This window comes from Besnoitia besnoiti, assembly GCF_002563875.1.
Source record: "Besnoitia besnoiti strain Bb-Ger1 chromosome Unknown contig00015, whole genome shotgun sequence".
NCBI classification, from domain to species: Eukaryota; Apicomplexa; class Conoidasida; order Eucoccidiorida; family Sarcocystidae; genus Besnoitia; species Besnoitia besnoiti.
The window spans coordinates 629,943-652,295 of record NW_021703917.1 but is presented as its reverse complement, the minus strand read 5'-3'; the positions used below and the strand labels follow the sequence as shown (position 1 = coordinate 652,295).

The window sequence follows — 22,353 nt, the reverse complement described above, 5'->3', positions numbered from 1 at the left end:
GGGCTGCGACAGCCCCCGCCGTCAGAGCGTGTCTCCCATGTGGGAGGGCAAACGCGCTCAGATGGAGGGGTTTCTGTTACAGGGGCCTGGAAAAGGGGCAGTACCCTCTTTTGGCCTGCCTGATCTATCTCTCATGATCGCGAAATCACTAGAAACGTTTTCTGTCTTCGCCCAGCATGCACAGTTCTTGATATGCCCTCTGGTGTTGTTTACCCTTGTTTACACTGTCATCCGCTAGGCTCGTTGGAATGTGCTGCGTCTGAATCTGTTTTGAAACGGCGCTGACTGGCGCATGCCAGAACATTCGCCCGTGTTCGATAGAGGGCTGCAAACTTTGCATCCCCTTGAAATAGCAAAGAATATGTTTCTATTTTCGTGACGTTTCCTGCGGTTTGCGCAGCCGACTCCCGCCCTTCCGGATGGATACCTGACCAGACGCAATGACGCTTTCTACGCCAGTGGCAACAGTTCGTGCGAGATCTATATCGGTTGGGGTCATGTACAGTCATGCAGGCTAAGGGGGGGCGCTAACGCTGCTTGCTGATTTTTCTATATATTTTGATCCTGTCTCCACATGAGCATGCGGTATGACATGGAGGCTAGAAATGCCTCTGAGCCACCTGGCTCCAAAAGAGCAGCAGCGCCGAACGGTAAAGTGTTCATCTGAACGCACGATGGCAGGCGTTTCTCCGGCTTTCGCGCACTTCGCGGCAGCTTCAAGGGGAGGGTCGTCGGACCGAAGGATCAAGACAAACATTGTTGTTGTCGATGGTTATAATCTCCACAACAGTAAAGTCCTCGATCACCACCCTCCCACACGAGTTGGTTCTAGAGGCAATGCAGAGGAGTCACCACGGATGGCGTCAGAGGGAAGCGACGATACGTGGACAGAAAGAAACTCCCGATGTCTCCGCGAGATCCTTACTTTTCTTTGCCGGTCGGACTCGAGGTTTTACGCTGAAAAGTACGGTGTGACGTCTGAGGACTACCGCCAGCAGTTACATTTGTACGAGGTAAGCGCTGACAGGCCAGTGCGTGTCGGAAGACCACAGCAGCGGGCGGTCGACTAGATGCCACGCGATCACTCAGCGTGAGACGAAGTGGAGACTCCTCTATTTCAGTAACGAGCGACTGTATAGCAGAGTCCTACTCCCTGACCGCCTTTCAGATGAATCGCTTGCGTGGTGCTTCCAGCATCAGTTGCGTTCAACTTACTAAACAATGCGGGTATATGTGTGCAGAATCCACCAGAACTGCTTAAGCGACCCATTCGTCCGTATGTCATAGAGCAGACCATTTGGTTTGTTGTAAAGCGGCACTATCGCTTCCAAACAGACAGCTTATACAATCAGCTGGAAGACGTCTCTGTCCATCTGCTTAACCTCTGCATCCGGGAAACCCCAAAAGCCAACTCAGTCGTTGGGCCTGACATTCTTCTCCTAGCTCTCAGCGAGTATCACGGGAGGCTGTTTGCCAACTACTACAAGTGGTGTGATTATCTGGGTGAAACGCCGTTCCCATGGCAGAAACCGCCATGGATGATGGACAGCTACTGTTCGGACGGAGCCAGTGACTCGCCACTGACCGATATCACAGTGGTCCGTGGCACAGACACGCCGTCTGGTGAGCCCCCTTTTGCGCCAGAACGACCAGGCATGAGTCACTTTTTCACGGCGAAGTGTTCTTAACAATAGTGTACACCGCAGCGCTCTGCGAAGTCTGGTGCGGCTGCGGCACGAATGGGGAGCAGGAACTAGGAACAAGATGGACGACGCTGAGAAGAGACTGAACTTTACTGGAGCGTCGCAGCAACCAATCAAACGGATGCCGGTCTCCAACGTGAAAGCAAACTGTCCCACTAGTCTTGCGTCAGCTGTAGAAGTAGTACTCTCGTCGGCGGCAGACACCACCCGCTGTGCGCACATAGCGTCCTTGCGTTGACCTTCCTCATGAATGAAGGCTTGAGGGAAACCCAGCAGCTCTCGCGTATCCAGTTGAAAGGTTCCCCCTTTTTATTATTTCTGTCATCGAGTACCTCCTACGCGTACCGGATGGACGAGCTGCTTCGATACCGATGGGGAGTGATCCTGAACCAGACATGCAGCTTAGTTAAGAAGTCCCCTCGTGCAAAAACGGGAGTCGTCAGAAAAGCGCACTGGGATTCCTTCTTTCATGTGATGCTTCGACAGGACCCTCGAGTTTCTTTCCAGCCTCGTTACGTCAAGAGGCGCAGCAGATGATGTACGAGGTGGCGTTGTTCAAGTTAATGTGGGGCGAGGCCGCTAACCTGAGGCATACTCCCGAGCTTTTGTGCTGGCTGTTCCACTGGATGTGTATGGCGTGGGAACCAGAATTCAAAGCAGAGGAGGAGTTCGTGGACCTCATTAGAGATGTCGTACAAAGAATGCGAGACGAGCAATGGTAAGCGGCGCAGCCATTTTGACGGCACTCGCTGGAAGTGTTAGCAGATATCCTGAACCCCTGTATCTCCATATCTAGATACTGCAGGGCCGAGTCCGTGAGCTTACCCAATAGCATACATGAAGAAGCAGGGTCTTCAACGTTTTCTCCCGCCCGCATGCCTGGCATATTTCGAGGAAACGTGCATTCTTGTGAATGGCGTCGTGGTGGCGGAGAAAATCGGAGTCACGTAGTGCCTACCCCAGGTTCACCCAGAGGCACCTGAACGCTCGTTACTGAAATCGAATGCCATTCAAATACACGATCCGCGCTAGACATCTGCGCTCCTTGCCGTAACCGGATGCAGATCCCTTGTTGCTGCAGCGTCAAACGCGTGAACGTAGTGCCTCGCTCAGGTATCTTGCTGGAACGCTTCGGGCACCTGACCATGGAGGGCGCCTTCTGTACGACGACATAAACGAGGTTTTCTGGGAGCGTGCAGCGGTCTTGCTTCTGCACGGAGCAAGAGATGCTACTCGTAGGACAGAGGCAGGGCCTGATCCGTGTCACTTCGACAAAATTGCCGATGCCTCCACAATTGAAGAAAGGCCTAGTCCCCCCACGGGTCCCACTCTTTTATTCACGCGAGAGAATTTCAATTTCTTCGTTCACAAGCTCCTGCATGGCGCGAAGCCACGCGAAGGGGTGAAGACTTTCATGGAAAGGCGATCGTATCTGCAGGTACGGGACTGACTGCGAGAAGGCCGTCTTTACAATTTCACTGCAGTGTCAGCAATGTTGTTGGAATCCCATTATAGGCATTCGTGTGAGCCTTTAGAGTCCATGAGTGTAGTGGCGGTCATGCGCTGTATCAACCAAGCACAGTTGGCGATAGTGGCTGACTTTCACACAATGCGGTACCAGATTGGAACCGTTAAAATCGCCACTCCATTCAGTTTCAGCGCCCATGTCGAGAATCACCGTGTGTGTGACTACAGTCGCTGCGCAGCTCGGCTCTTCGGCTCTTGTGCTTTGGATTTGCATCGTGCAGTACGAGACAAAATACGCGCGATTTATCTCCCCATATGGGGTCCTCACGCGCAAACGCCGCCCCCCAGCATACCTACGTCTGTGTACACTCGACAAGCGAGTATCCGACTGATCCCAGGGAGCCATTCTGGTGTGTCCTCGTGTGTGCAGCATGTGCCCATGTATCTGCAGGTGCTCAGAAGCTTCTGGCGCGTCATTGCTTGGCATGGCGTTACATTTGCTTTTCTGTTCTTTCTTCGGGCTGTCTTCGACGACGGTGAGCACCTCCGTCCATACTCCATTATTCTGTAGCGCAAGCAGAGTCAAGTTCCACGAGAAACTTGTTGTGAGCGCTGGAGGACAATATTAAACGCACGTTTATGATGTCTGTTTATCTGCAACCTCGAACTGTTCTGCAGTGACCTGGCCACTGGACGTCCTGCTGCGGTTCAGTTCAGCTGTGCCAATGTGAAAGAACACTGTCGTGGCCTGCACAATATAGCTGTTGGTATATGCAGATTGGTTCTGCAAATAAAGCCCTACAAGTCAAAGGTGGAGGCAACAAACGCTTGCGGACTGATAGGTCGCTACAAACCGCCACGCAGCATGAGCAGCTTTCCCGATGCGGGCGAGGGACCAGCTCACACATTGTGATCCGGTATGGCATACAAATATCCACCCCCTGTGCGCGTGGGTTCAGAGCATGCGGCGGAGGTATCGTATGCGTGGAACCAGACAGTGGTGACCTCGGCGGTTCTCCATGCCCTCGGGCCTCTGTTCGACCTCGTTCTCCTCAACTGGCGGGCCCTGAGGAAGCCGCATTTTTGGCAGTTCTTCTTCCAGGAGAATGCCGTCAACCTGATTCGAATAGTTTTCCTTCTGATCGTCCTTTCTATTGTCGCAACCGAAGGAACGCAGAGTCCGCTCCTCCGTTGGGACGGTAAGAGGCGGAGCGCTGCTGCGTGCATTTTTCCAAGTTTGTTTGCTCCGGATCACAGCAGCACCTTGGGCAATCCGGCATGCCGCCCGGCTCATGTATGCATGCAATCTGTAGTCGCAACTCGCTGCGTCACAACCGTCTCATCTGCATATTTGACTATTCCTGCATTCTAATGTACTGCTACACAGGCAGCGTCGGGGCGGCCTATTTGTTTTTCTACTTGGCACATGGCTTACATTACTACCTTTTCGTTCGTATCCGCGGCCAAATGCCAGTATTTCACCTTCTCTGGAAGCTTCCTGTCATAAGCGCGATCGCCAAGCCGTCAACCTTTACCGGCAACACACCTTTGCTTGCTGAAGATTTCAGCCACGTGGTAAGCCCGGCTGCCTGCTCGTTCACGGTGGTCCGTTCCAGAGCCTGTCCGCGCAGTGTATCGAAGCTGCTGCGACAGGTGGGTTCTCGCAGCAGCTTTGCCACACCTGTAGATGACGGTCGATACCGCTGTTGAACGGGTTTCATAAGCAGCAACCCATTTTGAAGTTCCGACTGTTAGGGACGTGTGGTTAATAATGCAGCTTCCTTGTGTTGCCGCGCGCCATGTCATTGACGCCTGTTTGATGCTGTCAGGTTCGGTATATTCTATTCTGGATCCCAGTAGTAATATTGAAAACAAGCTACTGGCTATTTGTCGCGCTGCCAGCCCTAATTGAGGCAGCAAAACACATTGAGCTGGCCATCGCGAGGCCGTACATGGGCGGTTCCATGACTGGCTTCATTGATGGATCTCCAGGCCTGCTGAAGGCTGCGATGTGGAGTCCCGCCTTCCTTATCTGGTTATTCGACCTCCAGGTGCGCACCAGTGCACAGGGGAGATCCCACCTCAATGGCCCTGATCTGGTGATTTTAGGTATTCGATTGTCCACGAACGGGCGCTAGCCTCCTTTGGCCAACGTGTAGTCGCGAGGACTTCCTTGTCGCTATTCCTTCTCAGGCGTTGTGAAGTAGTCATTGTTCCCGTCGAAAGAGGCTGCCATTGCATCTTTCAGTGTGTGCGAACCTTGTGCCCCTCTGCTGTGAATATCAGATATTTTTCCTCTTAGCTGGATCGCTATATGGAAGCTTGGATGGGTGCTGGCGGAGGGTGGGCTTCTTCAAAAGCTCAAGGAAAATTCAAAAGAGACTGCTGCCAGTACTGTCATCTGCACCGGCTTTCGACGTCAAGTCTCTCCTTAAACAGACCAAAAATGTGTCAAACAGTACGCCTGCCATTTGGAGCTGCACCGTGTTTTGTGCCATACCCTAGTCGATGGCAGCATAGTGCGCGGTGCTTTCGAGCGTGTCGTCAACGTGGTGAGACCGCGGCGCATTTCTGCTCATGTTCACTTGCAGAGGAAAAACATGTCGGCCTCAGCAAGCCGCACCCTCTTAATAGGGGGGAAAGCATGCGGAGGGCATTCTCCAGAGTCGATTCAGTGAGAGCTGAGGCTCCTCCTGCACCTGTTGACGCCCGCACCGGGGTCCTAAATCGAAACTCAACGAAAGTGCAATATCAAAATTGCAAGGATCCTTACCGGAACATGGTGAGTGGCCATGGCAACCACTGCCCGCTGTGTCCGTGAGCTCTGTCCGAGGTTAGCGAGTGAGACCACAGAGCGCAATCTCCGATACCGGGCTATGTGACAGAAGTGGGGAGGAAACAAGGACGATGTGTCCTTCGGGGGCGTTACCCTCGTTTACAACCGCGTGGGTGTCTCTTAAAGGCAAGCCGCTTCCGGAGAAGGAAACGATGGTCCTCTGATTGTGACGCATGCGGCAGAGACCCCTCGCCTCTATGCTTCGTACTGTGTGCGCTCTCAGGAGCGCAAACACTTCGAATGATTCGTATACTCCCACCGAGTCATAGTCTATCGTCTACTCCGAGCTGCATGATGTGCGTGGGCTGATGGCAATGGTTGGGATTGATGCGCTTGTTGGACGTTCGCACACACAGACAGGTTTCACAATATTCAGACGAAACAAGCGATTCAAAATGTGACTTCTCCTATCAGGTTCCTCTGCTTCGTACTGGCTCACTGGCAAAGTAAGAGAGGTAGTGTTCCAGTCACAGGAGAAGGATCCGGTGTATCCCGTAACACACAACTTACCCGCAGGGCGCCTCCACTGCTGTTGTAAAGTTTTTACTGGTTAACCGATTTATGTAGATGCTTTTCTTCCATGGGTGCAAGAGCGTTGAAAACATAGGTGTTCGGTGGCGTTGATAGCAGCTTTGATTCAGACGAAGCGCACGAGAAAGGGGAGGCGCACAACGCCCCAAGACTAGACCCCTTGCCGTAAGAGTCGCCATCGGCACGCCGGAGCAGATTATGAAGTTCTCTACAGCGGCTACGCTCCCTGGGGTGCCATGTTTTTTCGATGCTACAGCCGCGCAGTCGACATAGAATGCGTTGATGACCGCACTATTGCGCGCAAACGTTTTGGCTTCCTGTGGAATGAGGTCGTCCACAGTTGGAGACTAGAAGACATAGTCTCAAACGCTGAGGCAGACAAGCTGTGCTTCAACGAACTGCCGCTTCTCTCCCTTGGGAACGGGAATTGGTCGCTGACGGTAGGTTGTGACGTCTCAGGAAATCTTGTGGGCCATGGGTTGAGGCGTTCAAGGTTCTGCTGCAGAGTGGAATTGTGCTCCGTTCTGTTAGAGCAAGCAAGGCGGATGGATGTCGCACAAGACCAAACCGCGCAGGTGTCAAAGGATCACTATAGGGCTTTTCAGACAAGATGAGGTAACTAGTTGGCAGCCCCGCTTTGAAGGGAACAGACACTGATTCTCGTCATCGGTATGATGTGTCATCAGCGAGTAGACCGGCGTGAAGCGTTTATACAATGGAACAGGTCGACATTCCGGCTTCCGGTCTACTGTTACTGCGACGTCGTTCTCGGCTTCCTAAAGAAATGCGAGAACTTCCACCATCAAATAAGTGACAATATGGCCCGCCTCAGCTCCAAGGCCCACGTGGCTCAGAGGTTTTTCTGCAAGCATCTATCGGATGACCCAGACCACCACGATCCAAGGCAAGCCGTCACCACCGGGCAGCCAGCGGGGTGAATCAATTCAGAGGCGTATGGCCTGCGCGCCGTTGCGTCTGTATATTAAATCCATTCTAATTCTGCGTATGAGCTTTCTTCGGAAAGTGAAGATATGATACATTCTGCGTCTCCGGCGGTCTGAAGGCATGGCGTCACCTAATTCCAGAAGGTCTCCAGGACATTTTCCGACTCGGTGATGGCTACCCGAGTTCGTACAGGGCCTTAAGGGTTTCCATGAGGGCCGCCCTCCAGCCTCTCCTGTGAGGTCATATTTCGTGCCGTTCGCTGTATAATCACCTTGCGCTGCGTCAGATTCGAAGATCTTCTCCACATTGAGGCCTGCACGGAGATCGCCGAGGCACTCTGCCTGTACTTTTCCAGATACTTTGAGCAGGGTGCAGACTTGGTGGACGCCATGACTGATCTGTGGAGCTGGGTAAGATATTTCTGTGTGGTTTACATACTTTCAAAAGCCACAGACTCCATGTGACTCGCTGGAAATGCGCCGTCAGCCCTAAGACTCAACAGCCGTGCGAATCTGAAGCAGAGCATTCTTCGACTGTGTGCGTTGCTTCTGTTCCTTTTCTCATGGTTCGTGCAGCTCAAAGAAGACGGCAGCAGGCTCCTGTGGATCAACTTGCTTTCCCTGAAAGATTTGGTCCCTATTCTAGAGCAACTGTTCAGCCTTCTCCAACGGACTGGAACCTGGGGTGACACAGAGGAAGCTGATCTGGACAGATGCAACAGGAAGCTTAAAAAGGTAAGTGGGGCTTCCCGCTGAAACCTACAAACACATACGCACACTACGGGAGTATTACGGGAGTATCGCAAACAAACGGGGGCTGAGACTTATGGCGGCGTCGATCCCCCAATGATGTTTCTCGACACTGACTTCGCAGATGCGTGGAGACAGCGTCGCAGCAGCTGTTCGGTGGCGTCAAGCGATGTTTGTGCGTGTCCTTCCCTGTCTGGCTGGAATGGTCTGTCAGGGCCTGTCATCTCTGGTGCTTTTGCCCAGTAGTGGCTGTGACAACCCAGGAGCCATCGAATTACCTGGGGTTGTGAAAGAATACTTGACAGCCATCAACATATGCCTCGGCGCTCGCCGCGACCAGCCGATGCCGTCAATATATCCACAGCCCGTCGAGATCGAAGAGGTCAACGGCATGGTTCGCGAGTTTCAGATAATAATGAACCACACACAGCAGTTACACCTAGCTGAGGAAGAAAGCCTCGAAAACGACTCACGTGAGTTTGAATCAGTCGTAGGGGTGAGAGGGAAACTCGTGGTCAAAGGACTTGAAAGTAGTAGAAATACGTGCTGGGAGAGGGCCTGGCCGCATGAAAAGAGTTGCCTGCAACTCGATAGTCTCGGGAGGGTTTGCCGCTCATGTTGGAACGCGGGCTCCCCACTTTTATGTCGGGCCTCATGGCTGGCTGCACGCCTCGCTGTTCTGCGCCGGCGGCGTCACAGTGTAGCAGATTTGACGAAGGAAAAAGCAAGCCGTGCTGGAGCTAACGATACGTTTTTCGGTACTTGCCTGCGCAGCGTCTGCTCTGCCTTCGTTCGACTGCCCATAGGTCTCATGCCAATGACAGCGGAACAGATGGCAGAGTTTCGTTGCCTCCACGCAATCCTCGGTGACGCAGACGCCGACGTCTTCGTTGGAGAAACAGACGACAGGATTCCACGAGGGCAGCCTATTCTTGACAACGAAAGCGCAGCCTCCAAGGTTCTTCTAGCCAAGACTGAGCATGCGGTGAAGCTCTATTTCCGGAGGTCTGCCCGTATCCTGCGCGCCAGCAACCCATATCTCGCCACTGCCGAAGCTGACAGAAGGTGCTGAGAACCCACGGCAACACCACTGACGCAGGTGGAGTTGAGGAGGGCCGGTACCTAGACGCTGCGCCGCATTCGCGCTACCCCATGGGTCTTTACTTCCTCCGCGTTCTGCGGTGCTTCACAGTATCAAACAAGGGCGTTTTCGAGGCACGGCCATGTTTCTGCAGTACACGATGTGTAGGCGCCGTCGCGCACCTTACCTGGCCAGATTCATGTGCGTAGGCGACCGCGCCACAGGGTAGCGGCCTCCTGGCACACCAGCACCAGGTTAGCACTCTCCTTCGAGTGTCACGCAATTCTGCCTCACACCGTGTGTCGCAGATTGAAGCAGTTTGCAAATTCCTTGCTCATGAAGATGCCAGAGTCACCAGAGATTCGAAAAATGATCTCCATGGTGACTCTAACACCTTATTACCGGGAAGACGCCGCGCTTGACCTACAGGTACGCTGGGTTCGAATCATGAAGCATCCTGGCAAAGGCACACAGGGGTTCACTGTGGTGGTCTATGTCTCCTGATTCGATATGCTTCCTTGGTACCCTGGGCGGCTTACAACTGGCCTGCCCCGTCCACGCACCACAGAGGGAGCTTCCAAGGCATCGGTGTCTGCATGTACAGGACCTCGAGAAGCCCACCGAGGAAGGAATAAGCAAAATGGAGCTTCTGCGGAGCCTACATCCTAAAGAGTTCGAAAACTTTCTGGAGCGTGTCGATAGAGAAAAAGAGATGTTCACAATTCATCAAGAGCTGGAGAACCGCGTTACTGATTCCCAGAGAGAACGGCGGCATGCCGCTGCGGAAGTCCGACGCCAGATGCGGCAAAGTGGGTTGGTTCAACGGTAAGCGATGCGCATCAGAGCTGGCAACTGTGTCAGTAACTTGTCAGACCATGTGTAATGGGAACATCGTAGGGTTCTTGCAAATGGCGGCCGTGAAACAGAGCAAACCCTCACAGACCCGTCAGCCGTGTGAATGCCTATACGGGAGACATCTGTCAGAGAACTTCAACAGTGGCATCTGTGTCATTTGCATGGGTGGACTCCCCCTCATCCGATACGTCTCTGAACAGGGGCCCTGCGGTGCTGCATGTGGTACTCTGTTCTTCTGCCGAAAACACAAGAGCGAGACTGCAGAATCTCGGCGCCGAAATGGATCCCTGACCGATGTAGAGGCTTCGCACTTGACTAGGGGCTTTCAAAGAACCACGCGTCTTCGCAGCTGGTATTGGCATTGTGGCATCCTGACGGTGTTCAGGTACGACAGATTTTGCGAGGCTTTGCAGGAGTGGGCCTCCTACAGGGGCCAGGTTCTCATACGGACGGTTCGCGGCATGATGTACCATGAAAAAGCAATCAAGATGCAAGTAAGTCGTTGCCAAGCCCAAAGCGGGTGAACAAGCGGTGGCAGTTTCTCTTGTGTTAATGGATGCTTGCTCGTCTGTGTGACGAAGCTTGGCGCCTCGGTCATTGAGGAATTCCTAGGAACTGCAGGATGACCACACTATACGCAGCGCAGCTGAAATGCTCCTATGTAGCCATGCGTAGATGCAGGTTACGACACAGTGTTTTGCCTTTACCTGTGAAAAAGACCCGCATCAACTGCATTTCAACAATCCAGGCACGATTGGGGATCACATCGTGCGTGTGCTTCTCTTACATTTGTGCTTCACTAAGCTTCCGCCGCTTCCGGTGCAGATGGCCTTGGTCTACCCATTGTGATCCTCAGGCGTATCTGGAAGAAACGACGTACGAATGTCTTCATCTCTGCCACGATTTGAATCGCCTCGATTTTGGACAGCTAGAATCCATACGGAGCCCTGAAGCAGAGCTGTGGTCGGAGGTGCTGCAGCCGCTTCCCGTCTACGAGCTATCCACCGCTATCACGGTATGAGGTGCATCCCGACTACGAACGATACGTATGTTCAACTCAGTTCCAATCATGTTCCGGGCACGCGTGAAGGCCTACGCATGGGTCTTCTAGTCACAGCAAGCTGCAGCAAGTTCACTTCTGTGGAAGCAGCACAAGGCCATGAGGGCTACTTTCTACCTGCTTTGCAGGAAGTCACAGGGCGAGGAGGCGCAATGATAGTGCGGCTGCTGCTGCCGGGCGACAGTGCTGTAGGTTATGTGGGTTCCTATCCCCGTGGCTTTTTGCCTCGTATGTCTTTGATTCCTTGCAGTCTACGGCTCGTCTGAAGTATCAATACCTCGTGGCTGCTCAGGAGTTTGGAACCGACAACAAGGCAAAACCGGCTCCAGCAGGGAAGGAGCTGACCCCCGCCGGGCGCAGCGCTCTTTTGAGGAAGCTTTGGGTGTACAAGCTGTTGGTGCGCAATCCTAATCTGCGAATCGCCACCATTGAAGCCGAGGTTGATGAAAGAGGCGTGCCAACAGGGCACAAGCTGAGCAAGCTATATCGGCTAACAGCAGACCCCGATCTTCTTCGGGTGCGCGTCGCTGCTCCAACTGCGCATTGCCAAGATACTGGTCAGATCCGGTCCCGGTACGAGCGTCAAATGGTCAGCGTGCCTGTGGCCGCAGCGCGGATGCCACGGCCATTTGTTCCAGTGCCTCATATGCCTTTTTGCCGAGAAGAGGACTCGGCCCCTTCGGAGCTCTTTTCCATCAGAACGCGTTCAGGGAAAAAAGCTGGAGACACGGAGACAGTGTCAGCATCTAGTTCGTCAGCTGAGCCGACCCACATCAATCGTATTCCTGTCACTGTCAACCACGGCGAAATTCGTTCGCTCACAGAACGGCACCATCGTGCAGCTCCCCAGCACAGAAGCCCTGGGGCATCATCAAGCAAACCAGGAGCTCCAGAGAATATTCAGAACGAAACGCCGAAGAAGATGTCTTGCGGCAGTGATAAACCACACGATAATGATCGAGAGAACGACGTGTTTGACTCCTGTCTGGTACAAGCTGGGACTGTTTACGACTACGGTGGCAGGTGGGGCGGCCATACTCGTGGGGACTCCGACATCGCCGAACACCTACATGATGCCCCCCTTGGCGACGATCCTCAGAGGTCAATCGACAACAAAGTTATGAATATGATTAGAAAGATTCAGCAGCGAAGGCGGCACGATCGGGAAGCCGCTGAGCGGTCTCAGACTTTCCTTCGCAAGATGACCACCAGAGAGTCAGCACAGTCTCTGCACAGGTTATCAACCTCGCGGATAACGTCGGAGGGCGATACGATGGGAGCGCAAGCATCTGTGCGGTCCCACAAGGATGCTTGGCACCTAGCCTCCTTGGAAAGCACGTCTGAGCGAATGGTTTGTCGAGGGGCTCCCTGCCAAACAGAACGCACCAGTGCTTGGTGCGCGAGTCACGACAAGAGTTGCCCGCGCACAGGCTTTTTCGGCCATGATTCGTCGGTGAGGAGGAGCGACCTTGACGAAGGGGAATGGCATTTCACTCTTCTTGAAAGGCAACACCTCCGCGAGCTAGCTCGAGAGCCGACGGTGCTGTTGCCGGCAAGCGACAGCGACGAGGACGGCACTCACCGGCAGAAAGCAGGCGACCGCGGAACTGTCAACAAGGGGGCGTCTGCCCCAGAGGAGACAAAGTCCAGAGCACCTCGACAAGGAGAGCAAGGATTACAGTCAGCTCCCGGGTGGTGTGGAAGGAGAAGCAGCATTATCACACTACATCCTGTTCAACCGGAAGCAGTCGGTGACTGTCCGACTAGTATCTCTCCGTCGAATGAGGCGCAGGAGAGAGCCGTGGTACACAGTTGTTGTGCTCCCGCCAAACGTACGCGTAACAACGCTTTCCAGTTTCGCAGTGAAGACGCCCACGCCAGCGCACACCCTGCCATACTACCACAAGAGCTTTCGTGTGACCATCCAGAAGACCAGCAATGCGGCGTCTCGGTGACGCCGGATTGCAGAGGAAGTGAACTTCATCACAGCAGCGACAGAGTCTCACCAGCTCGCCGGAGGAGGTCAAGCTATAACGGTGAAGAGGAGCCCCCCGGCGTATGTGGCACTTTTGCATCTAGGGTGGCTATGTTTGAGAAACTGTTCGGGCGAAGAGCAGAGGCACCCACTCCCCACCGCGGCTCACGTAAAAGTGAACAGTCGGGGGAGGCAGTACGGCCCGCGCGGCGACCCGAGATGGTGTGGTTGTCAAGACGCGGGCCGCTGCGCTTGGAAGCCGTTTACTCGGTGCGGCTGCCTTTAGTCCAGGATGAGAAGGGAGAACCTTGGGGAAGGTACCCAATCATCGGCCCTGGAAAGCCGGAAAACCAAAACCACGCCATGATTTTTACGAGGATGGAGACGATGCAAGTGGTCGACATGAATATGGAGGGGTACCTGGAGGAGGCGCTTAAACTTCGAAACCTTCTTCAGGAGTTCGTGGCTCATCCACGCATGAGAATTCTAGGTACGAAGCTCATTAATTGTTCATTTCCGCTGGCAGGCAATGCAAGGAGCCAATGCTGGAATAGCCTCACCTGTGACAGGTTAATCTGATGTCTTTAGCAGCGCGGCGAGGACACCTCCCGCCCGCCAGGAGGCGATTTCGCCTAAATAGATCAGGGGGTCAAGCGGTATGCTGGTCACCGCCACATTGTGTTTGTCGGTCGTCAGGTGTAAGCCCGATCTTCGAATGCCCAGCTCGGTCCCAATCCGCGCAACGCCTTAGTCAGCCGACCGAAGCAGAACCGTATGCCTTGTTCGTCTGTTGCTAATGCAGGGTTTAGAGAGCATATCTTCACCGAAAACGTTTCCAGTTTGGCGAGCTATATGGCGCTTCAAGAAAACATCTTTACCACGACAAACCAGAGATTCTACCACGAACCTCTACAGGTGAGTGCCGTCTCTATAGTCTCTTAAGCTGTCCACAGACGCTGGGTATTTTTGCCTACATTCTCTTCTCACTTAAACTTTTACCTTTCTGGCCAGGTCCGCAGGGCATACGCCAATACAATAACATCAAACAAGAATAGCATTTCGAAGCGCTTTATTTGTAGTCCTGCGTCCTGATTACTCTGTACAGGTACGAATGCACTACGGCCACCCGGATGTGTTCGATCGCTTTTTCGTTCAAACCTGCGGGTCCTGCTCAAAGGCATCGAATGGCATTAATCTGTCCGAGGACGTGTTCGCTGGTTTCAACTGCACAGCGAGGGGATACTCAGTGCGGCACGTCGATTATATGCAGGTCAGCATTCGAATAGCTCCCACGGACACGACGAAGGGGAACACTCCCGGTGGACTGGTCTCAGCGCAAAGACGTTAGCGGGAGCAGTTCATCAATACCTGGCACAGCCCGTGAGAACCCTCTACCTTATACAAGGTTTCCCGCTCAGCTCCCGCTCAGCAGCGATCGCAGCACATGAGCCAGTCACAGACTTTTCGGAAATGACCGTACGTCAAGTGGAGAGAATTGAACTCTCCATTTCTGTCGTAGTTGAGTAATCGTTCTTTCGGATTGCAAAATGACATTCCGGTGGGCATTATGCTGGCTGTGCGGTTTGTGTGCAGTGCGGGAAAGGTCGTGACGTTGGACTTCAACAGGTTGTGATGTTCGAGAAGAAGATTGCAGGAGGAAACGCAGAGCAAATGCTAAGTCGCGACGTGTGTAGGATGGCTGCCAATATGGATTTCTTCAGGCTCCTGTCCATGTACTTTTCCGGACCGGGCTTCTTCTTCAATGCTCTAGTCCTTTTTCTTGCAGCGTATGTGACACTGTACGTCAAATGCATATTCTCTTTTTCAAGTAAGGGTGCTCACAACTCGGCGCTAAATGAAGTGAAAAAGAAACAGCACGGCGCGACAACGCGCGATGCAGTGGCTAGCTGAACAGAACCGAAGAATCTCAGTTTACCGTAGGATTAGAGGCGACGATGGTACATGCACCTGCGCCTCTGCATACAACTAGCGTCGCAAGAAGCGAGTGATGTCATGTATCGCGTGTATGTGTGCTTCTGTCAGAGCATAAGTACAAGGGAGTGACGGAGTCGGCCTTACAATATGTTGTAGCACCAACGACCTACGTGCAGTTTCAGCTCGGCCTCCTACTGGTGGTGCCATTGATGGTCTGGCTTTTCGTAGAGAAGGGGTGTTGGGCGGCACTGACGAGATCATTCGACATCATTCTGAAGCTCGCTGTCGCCTATTACAACTTCATGAGTACGAGTCTATTTCGGACGCAAAACTGCAAGCCTGTGTATCGCCGACTCAGACTCGCAACACGCCCCAATCGCAGAGTCCTTCAACACACACGCACTTCGCATTTCGCGCGTCTTTCAGATATCGTCGCCTACAAACACGTTCAGACGCAGTGACGCTTGTAGCGCAGTGGCTCGTGCTGCAGGATCGGGAGGATATGCGAGTGTGGCGAGGTTGCTAAATGTGTTCTTTTCAGTCTCGTGTCCAATAGCTCAGAGCTCCCGATGCAGGGGAGTGGGGTGGCCCAGTATAGCTCATGGCGACCATCAGATTTCCCGGGACAGCGCCCGAGCCTATTTCCAATAACCCAAGAGTTTCGCGACAACAGCTTTCCTGCTTGTCACATGGCAGCTGGTCGTTGTAGTATCGTTCGCGTGCGCCGCTCTGCTGTTTGTGTTACCCTGCGTCCATGGCAGTCGGTACAAAAGCCTCAGTGATTGATCACGTCCTCATCTACGGAGGAGCGAAATATCAAGAAACTGGACGAGGATTCGTGATCGCGCACGCGACGATGAAGGATTTATGGCAGTTTTATTACTTCACTCACTTCTGCATTGGCTTGGAGATGATGATGCTCTTATTCATATATGCTATCGTAAGTACTTGCCGACCCAGATACGATATCGGCGCCGTCAGACAAGACAGCACTGCTGGGGGATGCCGGAAGTCACGAAATGGTGTCGGCGGCGTGGCTGGACGCTGCACCGGCGGATTTGGGGAGGGTGTTTGAAGCTTTGCTACGAGGTGATGTTGTGTCATATGGAATGCAGTACTGTGGGTTCGATGCCGGCCTCTACCTCTTAGATGCTTGGCCGCTCTTGCTGATGGCGCTGTCGCTTCTGTTCGTGCCCTTCCTTTTCAATCCCCTTGGGATGTACTACCCCCGATTACTGGAGGACTTTTCCAGCTGGAGGAAATGGATGTCATCTCGGGTACGTCCTGCTGAGGGGAGGGATTGGCGAATTATATTTCCAATCCGAAGGAAAAATGTATCTACCTTACGACTCCGACGGAGGGCTTCGCTGCACGTGCAACTGTTGTGTGCCTGCAGGATGTGAGACACGATAAAGCCTCATGGCTAGCATGGTGGAGGAGCGAAATGGAGGGACGCTGCAACATTGCATGGCATCACCAGGTCATTTTGGTCATGCGACTCTCCCGCTTTGTGGTATTATCGGTTGGCATCGTCTCCTGTGTCGCGACGTAAGTCGGGTACATAGTTTGGGGTTCGCAGTGGTAGTGAGAATCTATGAATGCCTTTGTGCGTGGGACCTATATTCCCTGGACCTACGGGTGTTGCTAACGGGTTGTGAATTCGTCTGTGGTCTGGCATGCAGGTCGATAAAAGCCACTGACCTGGACTGCGCTGTCTGCCTCTTCGGCACAGCCGGCTGCTTACTCTTCCTGATGATCTTCCTGGACGACCTGAAGCTCGCGAGCCCCAACTGGAACACACTTCTGTCTTTAGGTCTCTGTTGTACTGTGACTGCGGGCCTTGGATCCGCGGTCGCTACCGGCAGCGTGACGATTTCTGCCCTCCTGGCGTCCTCAGCTGCATTCTTAATTTTTTGTTACGGACTACTGGAAATCAGCTTCGTCCTTCTCGGGCGATGGGCTGTCAGAAATGACGTCCTTTCGGAGGCAGCGCGGTAGGCGCTTCTAGTTAAACAGAAAAATACTGAGTCCGTATAGTGTGGAGTTCATGATCCAACTCATACGTCGCTGACTGTGTTTTTCTGCGTTTTTTTTTCCAGGGTGTTCCACTACGTTGGAGGGTTCTTCGTCTTCGTGGTTCCAGTACTTCTCTCCATCTTCACCCTGAGCTTTCACAAAATTCAAACCCGAATCCTGTTCAATCCAAATTTCGTGACAATAGTAAAGAGTGGGCTAGTGCAGCGCGCGGAAGTCATGAAGAGAGGACATGGCACAGAGTAACGCTTTTGGCATGCCCTCCATTATCAACCGAATACCACCTTGAGACTTGCAAACGAGAAAAGCCTGTAAAGCAGGTTGAATTGGATCCATCTATGAGGTAACAAGTGGGGTGATGTGAGGGATTATTGAGTTCTAAACCCATCATCATCCGAGTATGCTGCCCGTGTAGCTCCCTGCCTGTGAAGTGCGCAGCGGAAGAGTACAGTTGCTGAGAAGGGTCCGACGTGCTTCGGTCACACGAGCGACATTGCACTCCGAAATCCAACGTTCGGGAGGCTGGAGGCTTGCCTGTTTCATCAGAAGCATGGTCATAGTGCTTGAGCAATCTTCGTTACCGGCAAAACAACAGGGGAACGATAAGCAGTTGACTGGCGCATATGTTCGTTATTGGTGTAAAGAACCCTTCACAAATCATGTAGGTTCCGCATAAAAGGACGTAACAGCTGGCATAAGGCGCAGGCTTCTTAAAAAACAGGTTGCCGATACCGGCAAACGAAAGCTCACAAATGTGAGGGTGTTGATTAGTTACAATAAAACGAACTTTTGGACATATTGAAAGGAGCGACAGGTGTCGCTGACCGAAACGGTTACAGCCGCGGAGGAAATCCTATCGTCGACGTCGCAAGATGCTGCTGAGGGGATTGCGTCGTTCTCCTGCCTCCTTTGGAAGCCGACACCGCATGTAGTTGGCTGCTGCTCTCCTCGGATGCAATGGGAAGTGGAGTCTTGTTCTTCTCACGGGCCTCATTCTGCACAGCCTTAACATTGACGACGGCACCACCTAGCGACGCCTTTGCATCCACAATATCAGGAAGAGGGGGGCCTTCCTGCACAATTTCTTCTGCTGACACAGAAAACTTTTCGTCTTGGCCTGCGAGACGCGCGTGCGACGTGCTTATAGCCTTTCCAGTCAGCAGCGTTTCGTGAGCAACGTGGATGTTGTCAGGCCCGTCAGAAGGAAGCTTATCCCATGTAACTTTCGCTGGAGAAGAGAAGCCTTTAATATGATGTCTGCTGATGCCACGAAGGTTGGAAGAAACCTGAAGTGCGCTGCCTTCATCAGCGTTAACATGCGCGGGCTTTCTAGCAATAGATCGCGGGTCGTCCACATTTTTCCACTCGAACATCAAATCATCTGACGGAGGTTTTACTTGTGTAATCTCATCCACTGAAAGGAATGCAGTGACTGAGTCTGCTAGGGGCGTCGTCTTCCGCGACAAAAGGTCTTCCAGTTGGTTGAGCATTGAGTACACCCCATGGTGTGTACTCAATGCATGGCCTATCGATGTGGGCGACGACTGCGCCTCCGGCAAAATAATAAGGTCGGTCGCTTCCTCAGCTGTTTCTGCTAAAGGCGGGGTTTGAGCAATCGCCTCTCCTTCACTCGGCGTTCCGACCTGGAAAAAAGCTCCATCAGTGCTGATGGATCTGGCGGCTGAGGGATGGCTCACGCTGTGAAGGTGCGTCCCCTCTGTCGTGTGTGCTTGAGGGTAGTCTGCGCTCGGCAAGGCGTCGGCCGAAGGAAGAGGGTCGAGAGACTTCTTTTTCTCAAGGAATGTCAAAAATGCGTCCGCATCATAATATGGTTGGACAGAACTGTACTGCCCACACATGTCCCTCTCGAAATATATTCCATACTGCGTGCTGAAACCCTTGCATTGGCACTGGTTCACAAGGACGGGCGGCTCCGCAGTTAAAGCTTTCCCACGTTCGTAGGCCCAGCAAACCGAGTTTGACGGGCAAGATCCGTTCCTGAGAGGACAGCAAGCACCGGGTCACGAAACGCTATTTTTCCTCTTGACCCTACGGGCGAGCATTTCTAGCATTTCTGTGTGTTTTCTGCCCCTTACGGCATCCTACGGCTAGCTCATGCAATACCGTGACTAGATGGGGAAGCAAAAACTGTCCATCACCTACCCGCGAGCGCAGTTCCGGACCATGAAATACCACGACGGTATCCCGGTGGCACTGTGTCGAGTTGCAATTGACTTGCGAAGCAGGTCAGCAGGCGGCATCGACTCGTGGATGTTCCAGTAGCCGGCGCATAAGTACGCGTCTCTCTTCTCCCCGCCCCCCACGGTGGTTCCACACTGGTTGAAGCCTTTCGGACAACTGCCGCAACGTTGGCGACGATCTGCAGGTGGTTCAAGCAGACAGCACCGGCGTTCTTGCGATTACGCAGAAGCAATCAGGCACAGACGACATCAGCGTTCCTCCCTAAAAGGCATTTCCACCGATGGGTGGAAATGGTCAGCCATGCAGAGCTCACTCGCTGTGGTAGTTGACTTACTTTGAGTTACCGTAGAGGGCATGCGATACTGAATGTTGGGGTTGAGAGGCCAGTATGGAAAATGCCCGAGGTTGCCGTAGTCGTAATGACATGCCATATAAGTGGACCACTGCCCGTTGTTCGCCTTTTGGCAAGATCTTCCCGCTGTGCATTGGCACCCGGTGACTATCCAGCAGCCGACAGTAGATGCTTCTGCTCTTACTACCTGTGTCCAATGGCCCACCATTTTCCCCTGGCGCTGAGCTACCTTGGAAGGGCTTTCCGCGTGCCAGTCGAAATACTGTCTCTCATCCCACCATTTCTGAATGATCTGAGCGGAGTCGAAGTTTTTGGATTGCATGGTAGAGTAGTCGACACTGTTGGTATATAGATTTTCGCCGCGGGAGACGCGTAGCGGCCTGCATACAGAACAGTGAAGCATGTATTTCAGGGAAGATGGCGCGATGGAACCATTCTGAATCAAGCAAGCTGGTGCTCATTTTTACGCCGTATAAATCAAACAGCACTTCATACCAACTTACACGACTCTTTTGGAGTGCTCCCATTTTCCTGTCGCGCACAAGTGCCGTGCGTAATTCCGTGCGTATGCTTCCAATCCGACATCGTACACGAGCCTATTCATAAATACGGCCCCGTAACCAAAACCATTCTCCGCCTCGCGTGAACGAAGGTAATTGTGCCTGTCGAGTATCTTTTCTCTGTGGAAAGCGGCGTCTGCGGGAGAAGCCATCAACTCCACGCCGTCGAACGCTAGCTCTGTTCTGGAGGCGGTGGGAAACACAACATGTGTGAGAGAGAATATAACAAGTACTGCCAGCACTAGGCGCCGCTTCCACAGATATGTTGTCGGCAGCACCGCTGTGTTCGCCATTTCGTCCACGAAAAATGCGTTGAAAGTATGATTACTGATGTAATAAGCTAGCCTAAGCCTGTACACGTGATGCAACAAAGGAAGTCATCAGTGTGGAGAGATGCCACAAGCACGTGCTAACAGCACCCGGAAGAAGCAAAGCAATCGCTGCCTACATGAAACAAAAGATACTCCGGGAAAAGTAGTATTAGGCAAAGGTACGTGGTTTATTGGTGAGGCGGCGCAGGTGGAGGAGCGTGTAATGGTGCAAGACAGCGGTGTGGCTCTCGGCAAGACGACATATAGAGCCGCGTTTGAAGGAAATCACATAGGAAGTCACGGGAAGTTTCTCGTGTGTGCGCTATGCGGTGAAGAGCTCATGAATAAACTTTATAGAAATGGATGACAAATGACCCGACGACCACTCCCTGAAGACGGAAATTACTTTCTAGCCGAGAGCTCGTGGACGCATGAGCGGCCTGTCAGTGGCGGCGGATGGCGCACTCCTGGCTAGCACAACTTGAAAGCCACTGAAAGCGTTCTCGCTGTTTGACGTCAGGTCTACTCTCTTGAACGACGTATTCCTAGCACCTTGCAGCCGCCCACGTTCATCTTCAGTGGTACCATTCATCCTTGCGCAGAGGCTTTACTTCATCTGCGTGCGCTCCCCGCCCTGGGAAGCCCCTGCTGTAGGAAGCCAAGCTTGCAGTCGGATTTGCACATGCGCGAATGAAAGGAAAGTTGGGCCTTGAGTCTGCTGGAGCGTAAGTCTAACTCGTCTGAACCCCTGAAGTTTGTTGTTCCATGTTCTTGTAGTTGCGCCTTCCTAGGAGAGTGTCCATCCTTATACTGTCGTATCTCATGTAATGCAGCGCCTGTAGCAATATAACGTAACGCCCTGTTCCCACACTCAGTCAGCAAACTCTGACCACGGTTTGCCATATTGCAGCGTGTGGCTGGAGAGCGGAAGTGGCGGATGAGATTTTGTTTGGCTCGTACACTCTCGAGGCTGACAGAAATAACTTGCTTTCTGAATAGATGTTCTCCGACCCACGAAAAAAACGATAGCAACTCGGCCCCACGAACCCCGCGTTTTTCTGCACTGCTCCAACACTGTCGATCCACCAACGGTCACGCCTACACCGGCCCGTAGGCACTTCCGCCGAAATCTGTGCCCTTCGCATTCAGCCCGTCACGCCATCTCGAAAAATTCACCTGCTCAAGGTGACGGCGCAGGTGGCCACGAAAATTGTCACCAGGCTTTGTTTTCACAGGATTTATGCCCTTCAGAAGGGGCAGGTGCAATGTATCCGGCGGAATCACCTGACTCCCTTACGAGCGGATGACGTGGTGTCTCACGCCTCCGGCCAGCATAAAGTAGAGCTTCCTCACCTATATTTCACAAGCCAGCGAACGTTCAGTTAGGCATCAGGGAGGGGCAGTAGACATGTGCAATGCACATGAGACGGTCTCATAGGTTCTACACCCTCGGTGAATAATCTGCTTCGTGAGGCGTATGCCGGGAGCCGCAGCTTAATCATCACGTATTCCCAACTTTAAAATCTCTCTCGGCGCGCGAGTGAGACGCTATATTTTATGAAATCCGTGCGAGCCTTGGCGATACACTAGAAGAAATCAGGCTAGTAGGGCAGGCTTCCGACTGTTTCGCGATTCTGTCACCGTACGCCGAACGCACACCCAACGTTTGGCTTTCAGCTAATTAGTACGTGTATCGCGTAACTATTATTCAGCCGCTCCTCGGAAGACAACATGGGGGAACTGGAGCCGCAGATCTG

At 53.0% G+C, this 22,353-nt stretch overlaps 2 protein-coding genes across 2 annotated transcripts; one reads left to right on the top strand and one right to left on the bottom strand.

Moving 5' to 3' along the window:
- Positions 1–674: 674 nt before the first annotated feature.
- On the top strand, positions 675–17,417 carry BESB_027970 (1,3-beta-glucan synthase component protein; the record flags this gene model as incomplete). The annotated part of the gene is made up of 31 exons (XM_029361471.1): positions 675–1,013; positions 1,242–1,623; positions 2,190–2,421; positions 2,817–3,141; positions 3,601–3,706; positions 4,130–4,369; positions 4,558–4,745; positions 5,000–5,221; positions 5,457–5,628; positions 5,762–5,952; positions 6,421–6,452; positions 6,794–6,981; positions 7,228–7,441; positions 7,769–7,892; positions 8,058–8,216; positions 8,446–8,704; positions 9,038–9,296; positions 9,621–9,741; positions 9,917–10,137; positions 10,553–10,661; positions 11,024–11,182; positions 11,478–13,692; positions 14,005–14,117; positions 14,308–14,472; positions 14,796–15,030; positions 15,246–15,443; positions 15,899–16,077; positions 16,253–16,414; positions 16,534–16,685; positions 16,820–17,131; positions 17,237–17,417. The coding sequence occupies 31 exons, from the start codon at positions 675–677 to the stop codon at positions 17,415–17,417; spliced, it is 8,154 nt and encodes a 2,717-aa protein (XP_029215371.1).
- Positions 17,418–18,004: 587 nt separating this feature from the next.
- Positions 18,005–19,933, bottom strand: BESB_027960 (SCP family extracellular subfamily protein; the record flags this gene model as incomplete). The annotated part of the gene is made up of 3 exons (XM_029361470.1): positions 18,005–19,169; positions 19,335–19,551; positions 19,708–19,933. 3 exons carry the CDS (start codon positions 19,931–19,933, stop codon positions 18,005–18,007), a joined length of 1,608 nt encoding a protein of 535 aa, XP_029215370.1.
- Between the last annotated feature and the right edge of the window lie 2,420 nt (positions 19,934–22,353).